The 19,136-nt window shown below is 43.1% G+C and overlaps 3 protein-coding genes across 17 annotated transcripts in view; 1 reads left to right on the forward strand and 2 right to left on the reverse strand.

Annotated features, from left to right (window-relative positions):
- Positions 1 to 3,874, reverse strand: part of LOC103880245 (olfactory receptor 2B11) — a 68,132-nt gene extending 64,258 nt beyond the window's left edge. For all 14 annotated transcript variants that reach the window (XR_001897979.2, XR_004180507.1, XR_641169.3 and 11 more), the window contains exon 1: positions 3,776 to 3,874. The gene's annotated coding sequence lies outside the window, so the exon portion shown is untranslated. The remainder of the gene's footprint in view (positions 1 to 3,775) is intronic.
- A 183-nt stretch (positions 3,875 to 4,057) lies between these two features.
- Positions 4,058 to 19,136, forward strand: part of GCSAML (germinal center associated signaling and motility like) — a 50,401-nt gene continuing 35,322 nt past the window's right edge. The window contains exon 1 of one of the 2 annotated variants that reach the window (XM_021932247.2): positions 4,058 to 4,151. The gene's annotated coding sequence lies outside the window, so the exon portion shown is untranslated. The remainder of the gene's footprint in view (positions 4,152 to 19,136) is intronic. The other variant, XM_031660415.1, reaches the window with a different exon arrangement.
- On the reverse strand, positions 15,798 to 17,316 carry LOC101006921 (olfactory receptor 2C3). The gene has a single exon (XM_031660392.1). It carries the CDS (start codon positions 17,274 to 17,276, stop codon positions 16,314 to 16,316), a length of 963 nt encoding a protein of 320 aa, XP_031516252.1. The 5' UTR covers positions 17,277 to 17,316; the 3' UTR covers positions 15,798 to 16,313.

Genomic DNA, 19,136 nt, shown 5'->3' on the forward strand with positions numbered 1-19,136 from the left:
GACACAAATCTAAGCTGTATCACATAGCAGTGATCAGACTCAGGAAGCACATTTATTATACTGACCACACCTACACATAGTTAGCTGATAAGACTGCTATCTGTTGGTTGAGGGGGGAGGAGACCCAAAGAAGGACCAGAATATTGTCATTTAGGGTATGATGTTTAGGCTATTAGGTGGACAGCAAAAATGGCAGAGGAGGGTAGGGTGGTACAATGAGTGATAGACGATCCGATGTGAATTGAAGGCCTGAAAACTACAAGAACAGGTGTGTTTTGCCACCTACAGTAAGAACACTCATGTCAGTAAGGCAGGACCACTCCTTCTTGTGTATTTCTGAAAACACATACAGGAATTCCTAATCTCTCATTCCCTCTTTTCTAAATGTCATAAGACAATTTGTAGTCCTGTGTTGACATTATGGATTTTGGTTTAGAGTTTAGACATTTAAAAGATACTGGACCCTAGGTCTGTGACAGTGCAGTTAGTGAACACAGGTGATGAGTATCAAACAACTTGAGTAAATGATTCCTCGTGTCCATGTTACAACTTTCAAGTTCCAATTCATGCTGACTTAGTTTAGTTCTAGATGTGTATTCTCATGATGATATCTGCAGATACAACATGCTCATAATAGATTCAGTTTCTAAACTGTCCCTTAAACTGGTTTCTCTATAACTTTCATGTTGATTGTTTTTTTAAAAAACTCCAGATCTAATTGCACTTTATATACGGCTAGAGATCAGACAGTAACCCTTTTCTGAGTTTAAGGTCTACAATCCTTTCAGATTAGACCTCAAATGGACACATCCTGTACCTGTACAGCAGAGCTCTGGAAAACCAGAGGGATGTAATTGTAACCCTCTGTTTACACTGCATCCTTACTGCTTCAGCAGCTGAGTCAAGCCAAAACCAGTGATAGTAGAAAATTATATTCGTACAGCCAACATTTAATTGTTGACATATAGAAAATACCTTTTTTCAGTTAATTTCTTAATTATAGGTGAGATCTATGTTCCCAGCCCAAATACTCGATGGGTGTCTATTTAATAATGTGAACATTTAGTTTGCTTTCACTGAAGGAGTGCAGGTCATAAGACACACTACCAAAATAAACCTCTACAATGATCCTGATTATTCTGTTTAACTGATCTCTGGGCACTGTATAATATTGACTGGAAAGGCACAAAAGAACATTCCTTGCTTTTCTGCTCTTTTGTGAGTGGACATGGCAAGGAAGAAAATCCTTTCACCTTTGCACAAAGCTGTTCTTTTGGATAATGTTAGACTAATCACTGAGTAAGAAGACTGGACCAAATCTTTAACAATTCAGAGGAAAATGAATTTAGGGCTCCCTTATTCTCAAGGGCCCCCAGGCTATTTTCCCCAAAATGTACAGGTATTATGGGTAACTTATTACTAGGTGTCTTGTCTCTTTCCTGTCTAAACCTGCAGTTCACAGTGCAAGGCTGGCACACAGTGTGAGACAATACTCTTTATGCAGTGGATTTTAAATCATTGGAACACAGAAGTGTAAAATGTGGAAACGTGAGAGCTGATCATATTAATTGAAGCTATTGTTCCACAAATTTTAGGAGATTGTATCCAGTAGCAGAGAAATTGGTTCGTTAGTAGATTCTGACAAAACGTTGGTTTTTATATTATTTACTTTTTTCTGAAAAGAACAGAAAGTTTAAAAAATTTTTATTTTTAAAAGTCTATCCAGTTAACTTGCTTGACTAGATCAGAGTGCTGAGAAAAAAGTTTTAGCTTCCTTCTCTTCACAAATATCTTTACTTAACGTCTTGCCCTTCAGTGCTAGATAATCAGCAGGCAAGAGAGACTTGCTAAAAACTGTGGGTGGTGGAATGGATCCTCAGTACTGAGTACAGAACAACACGTGCCATTTTCTAATCATTGTGTGTGCGGAATTGGTGGGTTCTTGGTCTCACTGACTTCAAGAATGAAGCCGCGGACACTCGCGGTGAGTGTGTTGCAGTTCTTAAAGATGGTGTGTCCAGAGTTTGTTCCTTCAGACCTTCAGATGTGTCTGGAGCTTTTTCCTTCTGGTGGGTTCATGGTCTCCCTGCCAGGAGTGAAGCTGTAGACCTTCCTGATGTTACAGCTCTTAAAGGCGGCGAGTCTGGAGTTGTTCATTCTTCCCGGTTGGTTCATGGTGTCATGGCTTCAGGAGTGAAGCTACAGGCCTTCCCGGTGAGTGTTACAGCTCATAAAGGCAGCCTGGACCCAAAAAGTGACCAGCAGCAACATTTATTGCAAAGAGCAAAAAAACAAAGCTTCCAAAGTGTGGAAGGGGACCCCAGCGGGTTGCCACTCCTGCCTGGGGCAGCCTGCTTTTATTCCCTTATCAGACCCCATCGACATCCTGCTGATTGGTCCATTTTACAGAGTGCTGATTGGTGCGTTTACAATCCTTGAGCTAGACACTGCTAGACAGAAAAATTCTTAGTCCCCACTAGGTTAGCTAGACACAGAGTTAGCTAGATACAGAGTACCAATTGGTGTATTTATAAACCTTGAGCTAGACACAGAGTACTGATTGGTGTATTTACAAACCCTGAGCTAGACACAGAGTGCTGATTGGTGTATTTAGGATCCTCTAGCTAGACATAAAAGTTCTCCAAGTCCCCATCAGATTAGCTAGATACAGAGTGCTGATTGGTGCACATACAATCCTCTTGCTAGATACAAAACTTCTCCAAGTCCCCATCAGGCTCAGGAGCCCAGCTGGCTTCACCTAGTGGATCCTGCAGGGGGCTGCAGGCAGAGCCACCCGCCACTCCCGAGGCGGGCCTGCACTCCTCAGCCCTTGGGCGGTCGATGGGACTGGGCGCCAGGGAGCAGGGGGCGGCGCCCGTCGGGGAGGCTCCGGCGGGATGGGAGCCCACCTCAGGCGGGGAGGTCAGACATGGCGGGCTGCGGGTCCCGACCCCTGCTCCGCAGGGAGGCGGCTGAGGCTCCGTGAGAATTCGACCACAGCGCCGGCGGGCAGGCACTGCTGGGGTACCCCGCGTACCCTCTGCAGCTGCTGGCCCGGGTGCTAAGCCCCTCACTGCCCTGGGCCGGTGGCGCCGGCCGGCCGCTCCGTGTGCGGCCCGCAGAACCCGCCAGAACTCACACCGGCCCGCAAGCGCCGCGCGCAGCCCCGGTTCCCGCCCGCGCCTCTCCCTCCACACTTCCCCGCAAGCAGAGGGAGGCGGCTCCGGCCTCAGCCGGCCCACAGAGAGGCTCCCACGGTGCCGCGGCGGGCTGAAGGGCTCCTCAAGCGCCGCCAGCGTGGAGGCCGCGGAGGCGCTGAGAGTGAGGGCGGCTAGCACATTGTCACCTCTCAACTGCGCCCGTGAACCTCTCTAAACAGGCAAATGAGACCACGGGTGATGGAGGGTCAGTGAGAGCTCGCAGGGAGACGCCATTCTGCTGGGGTTCTGGAGAGGCCAAAGGTGAAGACGGTCCTGTTAGCGGTCGGCAGGGCCTTTTACTTTCTGGCCATTACTGGCAACTGCACCAACCTCCTCCTCTCGCTGGTGGCGCCTCCACTAAACACTCCCACTTCCTCCGCGACCGGGCCCTCCTCCACCTCCTGCCACAGCACTCGCAGCTTCCCCCAGGTGCTGGTTAACCTCGGGGGCTCAAGCAAATCCATGGCCCGCGGGGTGAGAGGTGCGGCCCTCTGAAGCCTCTGGCTCGGGGTCTGGCCTGGCCGCGCCGGCTCCGAGGGCTGCTGTTTCGCCCTGAGGTCGCCGCGTACACGTACCTGGGGCGGTGCGGTCACCGCCGCTGCAGCCACTTCGTGTGTGTGACGCCGGCCAACACTGCATTTCCGCGTAGACCGGCCAAGTGGAAGGCCTGGCTTTCCCCGGCCACCCTCGCGGTCCTACCGCGCCTCTCGCGCGACTTGGCCTGGGCCCCTCGGGGTCGGCACACTGCTGCGCATGCGGTCTCAGCGCCCGGCCTTTCCGCGCGGCTGCCGCGCTTTCCACAGCACCGCAGTCTGCACGAGCGCCGGACCCGCTTCAGCTGCTTGTCACCGCCGCTCAATTCCCTCACCCACACGCCGAGAAGACTAGAAAGGCGCCCTGGGGAAGGCTCGCGGGAAAGCCCGCAGCCGCTGGACGCGGGAGGACATGGAGGTAGGCGGGAGCACTCACCGGTGATTCCGTGTCGTCGGCGAAGCGTTTTCTCTTCAGGAAAACACTGCACAATGGCATCCATTAATAAAACGGTGGGGAACGGGCGCCGCGGTGCTTGCCTGCAATCCCAGCGCTTTGGGAGGCCAAAGCGGGGGGGTTGCTTGAGCTCGACAGTTCCATAGCAGCCTGGGCAACACGGCGAGACCCCATGCTACGAGAAATTTTAAAAATTAGCCAGGCGTAGTGGCGCCTGCCTTTAGTACTAGTTACTTGGGAGGCTGAAGCGGGAGGATCGCTTGAGCCCAGGAGTTTGAGGCTTCAGTGAGCTCTAATCACACCACTGCACTCCAGCCTGGGCAACTGAGCAAAACGCTATCTCTGAAAAAAAAAAGTGGCAGGGATGTGAATGTAAATGGAGCAAGCCGTTCTCTCTTTCAGGGGTCTCAGACTTTGTATCTTTGCTTGCAGGTGGACTGACTCTCCCATGTCCTTCAAAGTTAATTGCAAAAGAGTTCATTGCAAGAGATGATGTGCTGGTGGAAAGAGAGATGCTGCTTCCTCTTTCCTTAGTGGGGTTTTACAGGCAGACAATGACTGCTTTGCAGCTCACTTGTGACTGATTCCACTGAGCGGTAATGTCAATATTAGATACAAGAGTAAGGAGACAGCATGGCAGAAACGCACGTGTGTGTCTGTGGGGAGTGTTTTCTGGGGTACACTTTTTACTTCCTACGGGCCCTTTTGTTCTGAATTTTCCAGACCGCTGTGCAGATGACACTGTTACTTCCTCAGGCTGTTGCCTGTCCCCTCAGGCCCTAAGTAGGTAACATGTACCTGCCTAAGAGCAGTGTTTCCTTTACATTTCAGGTTATATGCCACTTACAACATCAATTTAAAGAATGTGGCAAACATTTGTTATTCTAGGTTAGCATAAAATGGATTAGAAAATTTCACAGAGGACTATGCATGGTAGTGAGTCAGCTGTGTGTATGTGTGTGTGTGAAATTTGTTTCTTACACCGACAGAAAAGTTTGAAAGTCACTACTTTAGAGCTTTAGAGAGTTTCTGTTGGAACAAAGTTCCAAGCAACCCATACGTCTGTACAAGAGGAAAATCGAGGAATATCACTTTAAGGAAACATAGGGTCATGTGTAGCAAGATACGGATTCGAAGTGTGTGTAGAGCAAGGAAATCACAGCTGCTTAGTATGGGAGGGTTTGCCAGGATAAATGATGATGATATGTTGACAGTGATAATGTTAATCATGCTAATTATGATAAAAATGAAACTATTTTTTCAACTCATGCATTTTCACCTTTTGACAGTCATGAAGTAGGAACATTTTAAGATTTAGTGGCAAGTCATAGTTTTTACTTCATATTTCCCTTTAAAATTTACACTAAAAAACAAAGGTGAGCTTCTCTGATTACTCTAAAAATAAATGAAATTGCAACTATTTCCATGAACTACTTATGCTTAGTTCCTGTAATGGCTAGTTTTGTGTCAACGTGACTAGATTGTAGTACCCAGATATTTGGTCAAATACCGGTCTGAGTGTGGCTGTGAAAGTATTTTTTTCAGATGACATTAACATTTAGATCAGTAGACTTTGAGTAAAGTAGATTACCCTCCATGATGTGGATGGGCCTGATCCAATTCAGTTGAAGGCCTTAAGAGAAAACAGACTGAGGTCCTACAAGGAAGGAGGAGTTCTTACATCTGCTTTCAAGCTACAGCTGTAACACCAACTTTTCTTGGAGTCTCCAGCCTGTCCTGAAGAGTTCTGATTTGCCAACTCCCACAGTTGAGTTAGCCGGTTTCTTCAAATAAGTACCCTCACCTCTTCACACACACACACACACACACACCCCCACCCACCCACACACACCCACACCCCTTCTGTTGATTCTCTTTCTCTGGAGAGCCCTGACTAACGCAGTTGTACTACAAACTTCCCAGAAGTTACAGAAAACAAAGCACATCTTGATCAAATTTGGATGTTTTTGCCTTTTTTTAAAGCCCCTAAACTCTTTAGGTTAATGCATAGTTTTCAAATTTCGTTTCTCATGTTCAAATATGTTTGTTCAAGCAGGACAATCTTTCCTTATATTTTCAGTTCAGATTTCCTCATTGGATTATTAGAGGTTAAAAAAATTATGGACATTGCAAAAGGAAAAGGGGAAACCAACTTACGTCTATACTACTTTATCTTCTGATTTTTGAAAGGGAAAAGAAGTTTGTTGCAATCTTTCTTTTTCTGTATTTCTTATTAAGCCTCTGAATTTTTCACTACTTTGTCTTACAGTTTTAGTATGTTTAGCCTGGTGTGTACTAGACATTGCCTCTGGCACTACACCACATGCATTTAGTGTGGGCCTATATAAACTTAGTCAAGCAACTGTGTTAGAAAAAAAATTTTATTCTGGTGAAATAAATGTTTTAGATTTTGTTTTTTATTATTATTATTTTTTTTTCATTTTTATTTTTTGAGACAGAGTCTTGCTCTGTCACCCAGGCTGGAGTGCAGTGGCGCGATCTCGGCTCACTACAAGCTCAGCCTCCTGGGTTCACGCCATTCTCTTGCCTCAGCCTCCCGAGTAGCTGGGACTACAGGCGCCCACTACCACGCCCGGCTAATTTTTTTTTTTGGTATTTTTAGTAGAGACGGGGTTTCACCGTGTTAGCCAGGATGGTCTTGATCTCCTGACCTTGTGATCCGCCCGTCTCGGCCTCCCAAAGTGCTGGGATTACAGGCTTGAGCCACCGCGCCCGGCCAATGTTTTAGATTTTGAATTTATATTCTTGCTTTTTTTTTTTTTTTTGCAAGGAGAAAATCCTATAGGCACCTTTCTAACCATCCACCCAACTAGGAATTGGGAATCCAAAAAAATTAAGAATTCACTCAATTTTTATATACTTGTAGTATTAATTATAACAGGATTGATGAGACTGTTACAAGGTTGTAAGCATTTTCAACACTAAGAAAAACATAATGTATAACTTTTAATGAGAATTTTTTCTGAGTGCTCTAACAAATACAGCTTCACATAGCTAACAGTCTAGTTTTAGAAAATATATGAAATCCTCTGTATTGTATCAAAAAATGTTTATCATTTTTAGTAAATAACTGTAAAGATTACTACAAGATATGGAATAAGAATGAGTAGCTGAATATTTCAATAGTTCTATGTAGCCATTCTCTAAGCACACTTCTTTGCTCTCTAAACAAAAGGAAATCATTAAACACATCTTCCTACTCAAAGGCTTTTGTGTGGACAGTCTTCTCAAGGTTTGCTGTTAAATACGATTAAACTGTGGATATGGTTCCAAACAGAATCATTTTATTCCATATAACTTCACCACCCTTTGGCTTTGTTTTCTTTTCTGAATATCAGAAACTTGGTCTAAATAATGATTAATTTGATAACGATGATTTTGGCAAAAATGCCAATGTTGATGATGCTGAGGATGAAGTAACAATCTTTCTATATGTGGAGATTATATACTTTCTTGTTTTCTTTATCTTTCTCCTTTGATAGCCCAAATCTCTTCATTTGATGGGCCTTAAATTAAGGAAACTCATGGGCAATTGGAATAAAAACCCCAAGGTGGGGTAGTATTATCTTGTGATCTAAGCAAGGACCAAGTGACCTTTCCCAGGGACTAAGAGGAAGCTGATGGTTGTCACATCTCAGTTCATTTTATTTCAGATAGAGAAGGAGTTGGCAATTGAAGAAGCTCCATCCATCTACTGTTTGTCAGTAGCTCTTGCTGTGCAGTTTGGGGTTGGCAGCCTCCTACAGAACAGATGTCCTGTCAACCTGTATACACTTTATCTCCTTTGAACCACTGTAGTTTTGATCTCTGTTACAGCAGTGTAATAATCAAGTAATAATCAAGACCTATATGAAGAAAACTGGAAATCTTTCCTGAAGGAATAAAAGATCTACATACATATATAGATAGGCATAATTCCTAACATTCATTGAGGTTTTACTGTGCTAGTCACTGTATTGAGTACCAATTTCTCGTTACTTAATTCTCTACAGAAACCCTTCAAGACTGGTGTTTTTGCCACCCTTTACAGATAAAGACAGCAGAGTTCAGAGAGATAGGTTTATTGACCAAGGACTCATACTCAAGTGAGGCATCAGGACCCATAGCAAGTGCTTACTCAATGACATGATCCCACCCCCGTGCTTCATTATCCACACGGAAGTCTTGGTCCTGCAAACATGGTAAATTTTCCAGACGTTAACTTAAAAACGTGGTTCAATACCAACCACAGTCCCAATAAGATATTGTTTTGGGTTAGGAGGAAGCTAGTTGTGACTTTAACCTGGTAGAGCAGAATATAGTGACAACCATGAAAAGTCTAAATTAGAAAAATAGATAACGATTGATGCCTTGTTCTACTAGATGACAAAATATACTATACATCAACAGCTATTAAAAGTGTGTTACAAATGTGAATAAATGAAATAAAATAAATGAATAAATATTAATAGAATTGATATTCCTGAAACAAATTTGCACATATATGAAATTTTGAATATGGTAAAGATATAATTTAAAGCTAATAACAAAAATACAACTAGTGAAATAAATTGTTTTGGGACTATTGACTGAAGATTTGGAAAATAATAACATCTGTCTTACACACACACACACACTCTCTCTCTCTCTCTCTGCAGATGCAGCGAATTGAAAACCTAAACATAAAATAGAAACCCATAAAACAAGAAGATAAATACAATCTGGAAGATCGGAGGCCATTTCTAAGCATAACTCCAGGCATGAAGGCTTATCATGCCTTTTACTTCTTCCAAATAGTCTGAATATATGAAATTCCATGCATCTAGGACCTCTAAGACATTTATTACCTGGGCCTGAGGGATCTCTCAGACCTCACTTCCTGCCATTCTTTCCCTTACTCTATTTCAGCCACAACAGCCTTTCAACACATGAAGCCCTTCGTCTTCCAAAGCCTTGATACTGGCTACTCCCTCCCTTTGGGATGCCCTCCATACTCATGCTGTGTGACTTCTTCCTTCATTTCAGGGGAGAAGTCAAGTGGCAGCCCTAGACCTCATGTCACCTTCTCCAGGCTCACCCTGCATGGCGGTTGATCATATCTCTTCTTAACCGACATTCTCATTTGCTTCCTTTGTTGATGAGTATTCTCTCTTCCCGGAACTTTTGCATCCCATGAAAGCAGGAATATCAGTTATTTATTCCTGCATCTTCAGCCTTCAGTACAGGCCACATACATAAATGATGTTTAAATAATAATTCATTTCTTTGAATGAAATAGTGAACAGTTCCACAACTAGAAGGCATAAAGGCATGATTGATAGAGTTTAATACATACAACATTTAAAACTTTTTGTACCACAAATGAAACAAACAAAACATAGCAAAAGGATAAACGTCCCACTAGAAAAATGATTCAACACTTACATGATGACAAAGATGTGTAGAATCATATGTCAACTATCACTACAAATCAGTAAGCAAAGTGTAAAACAATGAAAATTTAAGAAAAAGCAATTTATTGAAGAAATGCAAATAGCCCCCAAACATACCAGAAGATGTTAAACCTCACTAATGATTAAATCAATGCCAAATAAAATGATACTGAGGTAAGATTTACAAGTAAAACTAAAGTTACTGACAAAATCAAATGTCAGTGAAATTGTGAGAATATATGCCTTTGTACACATTATTGGCAAAAGTATGAATTTGGTCTCTGAAGGGAAATTTAAATATGTCCACATAATGTCAACATGTTCTGTGAGGAAAAAAACTAAAGTGCTTTTTCTATTCTCTCACTCAACAATCAACACAGAATACTTCTATGACTAAAGGTGATGAGGTTAAGCCCATATACCAAGCAATCAATCAATCCTGTGGCAGACACCAGCTGGGTGTCCTTCAATTCAGTTTTGACACTGTCTACCTGGAAATAACGCCAGTATGCAGGGTGATGGCTAAGTCTCAGAAGACATCTCCCCATTTCCAAAACCAATTATAAGCCTCAAGTTCTTTTTACCTGTGCATCTGACCAGTGAATCAGCAATAAGTCTGGGTGACCACAGCCCCTTTCTTGGGTTTGATTAATTTGCTAGAGCAGCCCACAGAACTCACGGAGGCATCTACATTTAGCAGTTTATTGTAAAGGATATTGCAAGAAATACAGATGATGAGGTGCATAGGGCGAGGTATAGGGAAAGGGTGTGGAACTTCCATGTTCTCTCCAGGTTCACCACCTTCCAGGAATCTCCACGTGTTCAGCTGTCTGGAAGCCCTCTGAACCCAGTCCTTGAGGGTTTTTATGGAGGTTTCATTCTGTAGGCATGACTGATTAAATCACTGGCCATTGGTGATCTGCTTAACATTCATCCCTTCTCCCCTCCACGGAGGTTGGGGGCTGGGTCTGACTATCTTAACCCTCTAATTCTGCCTTGGTCTTTCAGGTGTCCAGCTCCCATCCTGAAGCTACCTAGGGACTACCAGCCATTTGTCCACTCATTAACATACAAGTACCACTTTAAAGAATCTAAGGATTTTAGTAGTTGTATGCCAGGAAACCTATTGAAGACCAAATATACACTTCAGAGTATTACACATGTGAATACCATTTGATTTTTTATTCTAAAATTTATCTTGAGCTACTAGTCAAGTTTGCAAAGATTTCAATACACATGAACTTATTGTAGCTTTGTTTGTAATAATGAAAATGAGAAAATTCCATGGTCGTTGGGTTTGAAATATACATGTGCACAGCATGTGTTGAGATGAGAAAATATCTATGATCTGTTAAGTGAATTTATTCGCCAAGAAATCTTGAGCGTGCTATTCTCTGGGTTGGTTTCTCAATTCTTGCATTCCTTTCTTACCACGAGAAGCTTGCCATGTTGAGGGTGAGTATAATTTTTAAAGTTTATATTTTTTACTGTATTTGACTCGCAACACTTGACCTAAAGTTCTGACAGAAGCTGGAAGATAAACTGGTGTGTGAGAAATTACCTTAGTCTGGGTGTTTCCAAGGCAGAAGCTGTGTCCAGTGCACATGTTCTGTGATCCCAAAGAGCAGGAAAGGGCAAGGACAAAGAGGGTTTGGCCATGACCAAGGGTGACTGGTGCTCCATCCTTCTGGAACCTGGGAGCTTTGTGAAATGCATCTTACTTCAGGAAGTGTGTCTCCACTGGCTTACATCCCCATAGTCAGTGTGGCTTGGGTCCTTCACTCTCCACATTTCTCAGCTGTGCATGCTCTGGTGATGCATGACCCTCACAGTGGGCAGCATGGGAGGAAACCCAAACGTGAAGTAGAGGGTTCACAGAGCAGGTTTGGGATGATCCAGGTTTTGTATCCTTCTGTGAGAAGCCATCAAAGCCTATGGTTGCTGCAAGAGGAATAAAGGAAAAGATGGAGCCTAGAAAATTCTGACATATTAGGCTGAAAAGGGACCTGGCATTGAAAGACAAGTCGTATCCAATATGGCATGTAAGCATTTTCCTCTTTATTTACTATGATTTAAGTCCAAGTAAGATGGGACTTCACTCTATTTAGAAAGGTCTTTCACTTTCAGGATTTACTGCCTCAAGATGGCTGTGTTGGAAGATCCAATAGTTCTACTGGATGTAGAGCCAGAAATTGTGTGGGAATGCCTGGTGTTTCTTTCACTTCTTCTTGGATACCAATCTGAGGCACAAATCACATTTCAAGTGTGTTTCCTTGGGTTTTGGAGAGGATGTCTTCATTTTCTGTTAAGCATTTAGGGAGCAGTTGGGTGAACACATGACCAATCAGCCTGAGCATTTAAGGCAGTTGGAGGAAAGTGTGAGCTATGGTCATCGTTCTCCTCTGTGCCAAACAGGGACTGATGGATGGTCAGGCCAGTGCTGTCCTCATGGTTCTGGGAGGGTCTACGTTACCCCCAAATAAACTGATGAGGACCTGCACTCCTGTCCTGACTTGACACCCAGCCTTGAGGTCAAGAAGATGACAGATATTTGGGGGTAATGGGTCCCAGAGGATCCTTCTGTCACTTCCTCATTGCTTTCTCTGGAGGTTCTAAAAACTTGACTACTGAGCTTAAACAAAGCCATGAACTGGCAGAGGAAAATTACAGTGCATCCAAACTCCAGAGATTTTTAATTAATCTTTTCAAGAGGTTAGGGAAAGTTTTTAGTATTCAGATTGAAGTTTTTCTTCAGATCTTGAATGTTTGAACATTTTTTATTTTAGCTTTTAGTGGACATATAATAATTGTACCTATTTCTGGGGTAAACAGTGATGTTTGGATATACATAATGTATAGTGATCAGATAAGTGTAATTAGAATATCCATCATCTCAAACATTTATCGTTTCTTCGTGCTGGGAACATTCAATATCCTCCTTCTAGCTGTTTGAAAATACAGAATATATTATTGTTATGGTCATCCCACAGTGGTATAGAACACTAGAACTTACTCCTCCAGTGGAGCTATAATTTTGTATCCTTTAACAAATCTCTTCTCATTCCCCCACCACTGCTATCCATTCCCAGCCTCAAGTATCCTCTGTTCTACTTATTTCTATGGGATCAACTCTTTTTTTAGCTTTCGTATATGAGTGAGAAATGCAGTATTTAACTTTCTTAAAAATTTTATCTGATACTTTAAAAGTTACTATTTCCCCCATTTGTTTCTGTTTCTTCAGTCTTTGGGTTCTAAACTGAGTAAAAAATGTCAATAACTTGATTTCTCCCTTCCCAACTCATACTAATGTTATGTGTCTCTGACTCCTAGAGTACCTGCTGTCTGCTTTTTACTTCCCCTTCCCCCACCCCGAAGCCCCTAAAATTGTATAATTATTTTTAAATTTCATTTTACTTTGTTTTTAATTCACAAATAACAATTGTTCATACTTATGGGGTACAGTATGATGTTTTGATACATGTATACTTGTGTAATGATCAAATCAAGATAATTAACATATCCATTACCTAAAACACTTGTCATTTCTTTGTAGTGAGAGCATTCAGAATCCTCTCTTCACAACATGGATGAACCTAGAAGACACTGTGTTAAGTGAAATAAGCCAAACACAAAGGGACAAATCCTGCATGATCTCACTCATATTTCATGTTTAGCCAACTATTAAGGAAAAAGTATGGGCCACTTTACAAATGAATCTGCATTATACACCAGCAACAGAAAGAAGCAAATGGCATTATACCACAGTACCCCTCCAGGTGGTGCCAAAAGATGGTGAGGAAGGGAAACTTCCCAGTGGTCAAACTACAGGCAGTTTAGCTGGTTGTTAATTTTTTATAGAAGGAGATGGGCACAGAAGTTTGGATATGCACTGATTTAGGAGCATTGGATAACAGGTTTTTTTGGTGAGAGATTTGTGAAGAACAAGGCTGGAAAATTAATGGCAGGCAAATCTGGAGAAGAGGACATTGAAGAATTTCTTGTAAAGTGCACAGATCATGAAGATATTTGTCTTACATAGATGCCCATGGAGAGGGCATCCACTGCAGAGATGGATCTTGATAGTATGGTAGATAAGATGACTCATCTAGTAGATAATCAGTCAATCTCTTTTGCCAGCAGGCTTGCTCACTGGGCCTATGAGAAATTGAACATGGAAGCAGGGATGGAAACTATGAATGGGCACAGCATTATGACATTTCTCTCACCAAGGTTAGCATGTAATTTGGCACTATTTCCAGGTGTCTGGCTGGACTAGTAGCGTAGTGATTACTTTGGACTCTCTTGAGCATAGAGTAAGCAATGTTAGTCTTTATAGGGACAGAATAATATTCTGGGGACCGTTTTGTCTTCCATGCCCCAACCATTTACATAATGAACAAAGCCTTAACCATCACCATGGCATCCCCTGCAATGTCACCTGTAACTAGGAAACATATTTCACAGCCAAAGGGGAGTGGCAATAGAATCGCCCTTGGAATTCATGATTCTTACTTCATACCTCAATATTCAGAAGCAGTGGGCTTGACTGAATGATGGAATGGGCTTTATTGAATGATGGAATGGCCTGCTGAAGGTTTAGTTATTGAAGCTGAGAAACAATACTGTGTAAATAAGGACTACTTTCCTACAGGCTGCAGTGTATGCCCTAAACCTGCAGCCACCGTAACCTGATACATGAGTCCAGAAACCAAGACTCGAGAGTGTCTTGTACATGATGCATAATAATCCAATTGAAGAATTTTGCTTCATTTCACTGAAAGTTTGGATTTGGTGTGATGGTTAATGTGATGTATCAACTTGGTTGGGCTGTGGTGCCCATTTTTTGTTCAAACACCAGCCTAGGTGTTACTGTGAAGGGTTTATTTTTGTTTGTTTTTGTTTGTCTGTTTTGATGCGATTAACATTTAAATCAGACTTTTAGTAAAGCAGATTACCCTTTATAATGTGAGTGGGCCTCATCCAATCAGTTGAAAGCCTTTAGAGAAAAGACTGACCTGCTTCCAAAAAGAGGGAATTTTGCCTCCAGACTTTGAACTCAAGCTGCAACATCAACAGCTGTCAAAATTTACAGCCTGCTGGCTTGCCCTGAAAATTTCGGTCTTGCCAGTTCCCTAAATTATGTGAGCCCATTTCTTAACTCTCGATCTCCTTTACTGTTTTTTTTCTCTCTGTCCCATGTGTGTGTATGTGTGTGTGTGTGTGTGTGTGTGTGTGTGTGTGTATGTGTATTTGTGTATATATTCTCTTTTACATATATTTTTGGTTCTGTTTCTCTGGAAAACCCTGACTAATACAGTGAATTGGAAGATCCTAGTACCAAAGTAGACTAGTTTCATGAGAGAATATAGAGAGTCATAGTTCCTTATATTAAAAACTAAATATATATATATAGAGAGAGGTGAACTCTATTGATAGGTTACTCTATTGACAGAAGTTCTTTAACATCTCGAAAGACTAGGTGTTGTAAATTAGAACTCGTTTGTCCTTTAGATACATTGTATACACAGATAAGTAAAAGAAAATGCACAATCATAAGAAACAATGGTGAATCTCGCCTCACTGTTAGCACACTGGCGTAGAGCTCTCTGCACCTCTCTTATCCCCTCCTTCCTTGAACTAGTCCACAAACACCATGCCATCCCCCCACAAAATAACATTTCGTATGAATTTTAACAAAAAGTTATTTACAAAATATGTCATTTTACTATCTCTAATTTTAACATATATCAGGTACTTCAGAACATCTGGAAGGAACAGACATTTCAAAAAAGCTTAGCGTTGTCAACTCTATAGAGAAGTAATAAAATGCACACACATAATGGATAGAATATGAAAATGTCTTGGAAATACGACCCTTCAGGACTAGGTAGGTCTCGCCCAACTGCGACAAAGAGGTCGCCCAGAATGTGGACCTGCCGGCTCCGTGGCCTAAACGGGCAGCCGACCCCGCGCCCCTGGATCACCTTCTTCGCCCTCCACAGCCTAACGGCTTCCTCCCTGCTTACCGCCGTCACTCAAAGGCGCTGAATCCCGGCAGCTCGGCGCAATCTTGGTCTGGGCCGGTAGGGTTGGACCGGGAGATCAAGGCTGGGGGAGGTCGCCGCTGTCGTCAGGTCCCCGAGGTGGGGTAGGAAGAGGTTCGCCGCAGCCTGAAGGCCTGGGCTGGGCGGGGGAGCCACAGCGAGGGCTCCGGAGCCTGCAAGGCGGAGGCCGCGGCCTGTCTTGGGACCAGCTCACCCCAGGCGCAGAGCCGAGGGCTGGGAGGGCTCCAGGGGCGCCGGGAAACAGGCCGGCTCCGGTCTCCCTGTGCGCTCTCAGCATCGTCAAAGTTTTTTTAGCCACGGAGCGTCCTGGAATCCACCCGATTCGGATACTGAGAAACAGCTGTATAACAACGCAAGGAATTTACAAAACAAGATGACAGTCAACATGTGTATATATAGCAAAAACCAACAATGGCAATTTAACAAAACTACGATAATTAACAAACAATAAATGTATTTTCTTGGTCTGGAAATAGTGTGAGCACACTCCTTTCAGATTTCCATCTACCTTGAGCTCAAACAATATTGGAAGAAAAACGACATCCCAACGACATCCCAAGTGTCCCGTCCTCCAAGGTCAGTTTGCTCTATGTAAACTTGATCTTCCTTCTCAGAAGGAACTGGAGTCTCTAAATTTGGGCCCGCTTGCCTGCAGAGCCACAGCAGTTCTCTAACACAGTGTGTCGGAGGGCGCTCTTCACCTCTGTGTTCCTCAGGGTGTAAATAAATGGGTTCAGCGCAGGAGTGACTACGGTGTAGAAGAGAGCTATGAACTTGCCCTGCTCATGGGAGGTGCTCTTGGCTGGCTGGAGATACATTAAGATGATGCTTCCATAAAACAGAGACACCACGGCCACGTGGGAAGAACAGGTGTTGAGTGCCTTTCTCTGCCCTTCTGCTGACCTGATCTTCAACACAGCCCGGGCAATATGGGCATAAGAGACCAGGATGAGCCCCAGAGGGAGGACAACAAAGACAAAGCTGGCCAGGTACATCTCCATCTCATTGAGGCTGATATCCACACAAGCCAGTTGCATAATGAGGGGCATCTCACAAAAGAAGTGGTCGATGCGATTGTTCCCACACAGTGGTAGGAGCATGGTGAGAGTGGAGCCCACCATGCTGGTGGTCAGACCTCCCAGCCAGGAGGCCAAAGCTAGCCCAAGGCAAAGCTGTGGATGCATAATGACAATGTAATGGAGTGGCCTGCGGATGGCAGCGTAGCGGTCATAGGACATGGTGGCCAGCTGGACACACTCGGTTGCCCCCAGCCAATGGGAGATACAGAACTGGACCACACACCCTCCATAGCTTATGGTTTTTTGTGGTCCCCAGAGGTTGGCCAGAAGCTGTGGGACAATGCTTGTGGTGAAACTGATGTCCAGGAAGGAGAGGTTGGCAAGAAAGAAGTACATAGGCGTGTGGAGGTGCACATCCATAGGGGAGACCAGAATGATGATGCCATTGCCCAAGATCGAGACCACGTAAAAACCCAAGACAACTATGAAGAGGACAGCTTCTAGTGAGGGTCGTGCAGAGAAGCCCAGGAGGACAAAGACTTCTGGAGAACTCACATTGGCTATTTCCATCATTGTATGCTGGGGGTGGGGAAAAAGGCCACCTGTGGGAAGAGCACAGGGCATACCGGGCATGAGACAAGCAATTACATTAGTTAGCAAACATTAAAAGTAAATTTTATTTCATTTTATCTTATTCTTTTTTAGAGACACAGTCTCACTGTGTTGCCCAGGCTAACCTCAAACTCTTGGGATCAAGCAATCCTCCCACCTCAACTTCCTCAGTAGGTGAGAATACAGGCACGCACTACCATGACTGGTTAAAAATAAATTTTATAGCCATTGTTTTCAAAAGCAGCCACTCAACAGCTCTGTGGATGGCACTGCATTATCTTCCTCACAGCCAACTTGGACTGTATAATAAAAGACTAGGGGGTGTTCACTGTCTGGAGAAAATGGACATTTATGCAAAATCCTTAGCACTGTTTTTTTTAAATTGAAATATTGTAGTAACAACATCTACATGCAACCTAAATGTTTAACAATAAAGGGTTAGTCAGGTAGAGAGTGGTCTTTCATGTGATGAACCACTGTACAGGCATTAAAATTGTGCCCTCTCAAATTCCACAATCATCTGCAATTTTTTTCTGTCATTAAATATGTCCAGTTTTTTATCCCTCCTCACCACCTCTGCTACTACTGGCCCATCTTGCCATCATTTATCATCTGAATTTTCATCTAATATTCTAACTCATCTCTCTGCTTCTCCTTTGCTCCCCTTCCAAGTACTCTCAAAAAAGTGTTGGGGCTCAGAAAACGATACCCCAACATGAAGGTCTCAGAAGCAAAAGTTTCTCTTTCTCCTGCCTTTTTGTCCCTGGCTCTTTCTTCCCCGAGGTTAGCCATAGAAATTCAAAGCCAGTCATAAAACCTAAAAATGTTACTCTAACTTTCCCTCCACCTTTCTATGTTAAAACCAGCCATAAATAAATTATCTGACCTACGTTACTGGATTGTAGATCATAAGACCTCCATTCGAGACAGGTCTTACTCCTTACCAAAAAAAAAGGAACACTGCTCAGAGAGGCCACAAAGAACCTCACAGATGGGTCTTGCTGGGCTTCTTCACTCAGTCCATCAGCATTAGATCATGCCCTTCGTGTTCAATCATATTTCTACATGGCTGTCCAAATGTCTTTGAACCTAAGCATAAAATTGGGAAGTTTTTCCTGTATCTTTGGATCCTCATCTAAAGGCTCCTCTGTCATGTAAAACTATGATTAAATAAATGTGTATGTCTTTTCTCCTATGAATCTGCCTTTTGTCAGTTGATTTCCGTGAAACTTCAGAGGACAAAGGTGAAATTTTCCCTCACTCCTACAAAAGGAATCAGAGGATTACATTAAAACATATGATCATGTCAGTCTGCTGCTCAACACCCTCATTGTCTTGGTACAAGGCTTGTAGCTGCAGTTTGCTATACTTACAGTGCTTTCTCCCCAAGACACCCACACACCCCCTTTCTCACCTTCTTCAGGCCATTTTTGAAAAGTCACCTTCTAACTGAGGCCCTCCCTCACTGTATTATATAATATTGAAAACCCTTACAATTCCCTTCTTTCTCTTTCCTGAATTATTTTTATATAAGGCAATAATCTTATAACAAATAAACTACTCTTATTTCTTTTGTCTGCTACCTGTCTCACTCCACTAGATCATAAATTCCATGGAGCCACAGTTTTGTATTGTTTACCTCTGGGTCCCCAGTGTCTAACCCAGTGTCTGATACACAGTAGTCCCTTAATATTCATGGACGTGCATCGTGAAACAGGTTGCTAGAAAGGTTCTGTGGGGTGGAAGAGGCAGGACTAGAGTAATATGAGGGCAGGTGGAAGGACTCAGCATAAACTTTCAGTAGTGTTGTCAGGAAAGAGC

Source organism: Papio anubis, chromosome 1 (assembly GCF_008728515.1).
Source record: "Papio anubis isolate 15944 chromosome 1, Panubis1.0, whole genome shotgun sequence".
Classification (NCBI taxonomy): domain Eukaryota; kingdom Metazoa; phylum Chordata; class Mammalia; order Primates; family Cercopithecidae; genus Papio; species Papio anubis.

What these genes read in the sequence shown, in the direction of transcription:
- LOC101006921 (XM_031660392.1), bottom strand. Translation starts at nt 17,276, where the DNA reads ATGATGGAAATAGCCAATGTGAGTTCTCCAGAAGTCTTTGTCCTCCTG.